Source organism: Microtus ochrogaster, chromosome 6 (genome assembly GCF_000317375.1).
Source record: "Microtus ochrogaster isolate Prairie Vole_2 chromosome 6, MicOch1.0, whole genome shotgun sequence".
NCBI classification, from domain to species: domain Eukaryota; kingdom Metazoa; phylum Chordata; class Mammalia; order Rodentia; family Cricetidae; genus Microtus; species Microtus ochrogaster.
In genome coordinates this window covers 83,455,978-83,457,357 of record NC_022013.1, presented here as the reverse complement: position 1 = coordinate 83,457,357, position 1,380 = coordinate 83,455,978, and the positions used below count along the sequence as shown (strand labels likewise).

The 1,380-nt window shown below is 41.2% G+C and overlaps 1 protein-coding gene across 1 annotated transcript in view; it reads right to left on the bottom strand.

Annotated features, from left to right (window-relative positions):
- Nvl (nuclear VCP-like) overlaps nt 1–1,380 on the bottom strand; it is a 52,442-nt gene that overhangs the window by 12,395 nt on the left and 38,667 nt on the right. The window contains exon 19 of the mRNA XM_013346966.2: nt 454–560. Within this exon, the coding sequence (XP_013202420.1) occupies nt 454–560 (107 nt within the window). The remainder of the gene's footprint in view (nt 1–453; nt 561–1,380) is intronic.

The following is a 1,380-nucleotide window of genomic DNA, read 5'->3' as shown; positions in this document are numbered from 1 at the left end:
CCACCATCGCCCGGCTGCTTTGCTCTTCTAATTGTCAGGTTGAACCCCAATATCTGTCTCTGGATTTTTATTATTCGTGCTACACTCACATGATGAGGTTCAGAACTGTGAGTCACTCCAGTCCCCAGGAGCTGATTCCTTCTGACCTTATTAGGCAACTGCTTATATTAGTGCACATAAATTCATGCAGACACACACACACATATATATATATATAAAACAAAATAAAACCATCTTTAAAAATTCTATTTATTTGTTTGATTGTTTTGGTTTTTCAAGACAGGGTTTCCCTGCAGCTATAGAGCCTGTCCTAGAACTAGCTCTAGGCAGATCTCAAACTGGCCCCCCCTCCAGTGCTGGGGACTAAAGGCGTGTGCCACCAGCGCAAGGCCAAAATAAAAACATTTTTAAACGACATAAACATAACAAAAGAAAGACATTTCTTTTACTCACTTTTGTGATAGTCTTTAATATGGCAACACGATCTGCTGGGGGTGGCAAACCTACAAAGAGTGTTTTGTCCAGCCGGCCTGGGCGCAGAATGGCGGGGTCAATGATATCTAGAGAAGAGAGAAACACAAAAATAAGCCAAATAGAATAGTTCTTTTTTTAAAATGTAATTAATAAAAGACAGAAAGTTCTTTTTGAAAAAAAGCTAAAATTTTTGGTTCATTGGGTAGTTAAAGCCAAATGGTCTGGGGCTGGGACAGTGACTTAGTTGGTAAAATGTTTACAATGCAAGAACTAAGACCTAAGTTCAAATTCCCAGAACTCATATAAAAAGCAAAGTATGGCAGCAACTGCCTATAACATCAGTACTGGGAAGGCAGAGATGAGAGGATCCTGGTCAGCTAATCGAGCCATAGTGAGTTCCTCGTTTGGCAAGGAATCCTGTCTGAAATGCAGGTGAAGATTGAGGAAGACACCCTGCGCTGTTCTCCACATACATGCATGCACAAATATCCTTCCACACAAAACAAAAGCTACTACTTATCAAAACTGTCTTATGTTCCTTTGTGTTCCTGACTCTGAGTAGCTACAGCACAGGGCTGAGCTTCACACCGCCACAACACTGAGGCTAACTATAAAATTTTGACTTCTCCACCAAGAACCCATTTGTAAGCCAAATCTTTTTCAGTAGTCTTTACACCAAGACAGTGAGCGCAAGAGGTACTAAAGGCTTTAACTCGTGTTTATGCAGGCAAAGTTAAGCACACACGCGTGCACACACAGACAGACAGACACACACACAGAAAACTCTCTATTGCATCCACTTACATTTCATCCTTTCTATTATTCTTTGCTGATGTTTATTTTCCACCCTTGTTTCCCCTCGCAGTACAGAACAAGCTGAGGGCCTTTTGTATGCTACGTGGCAAG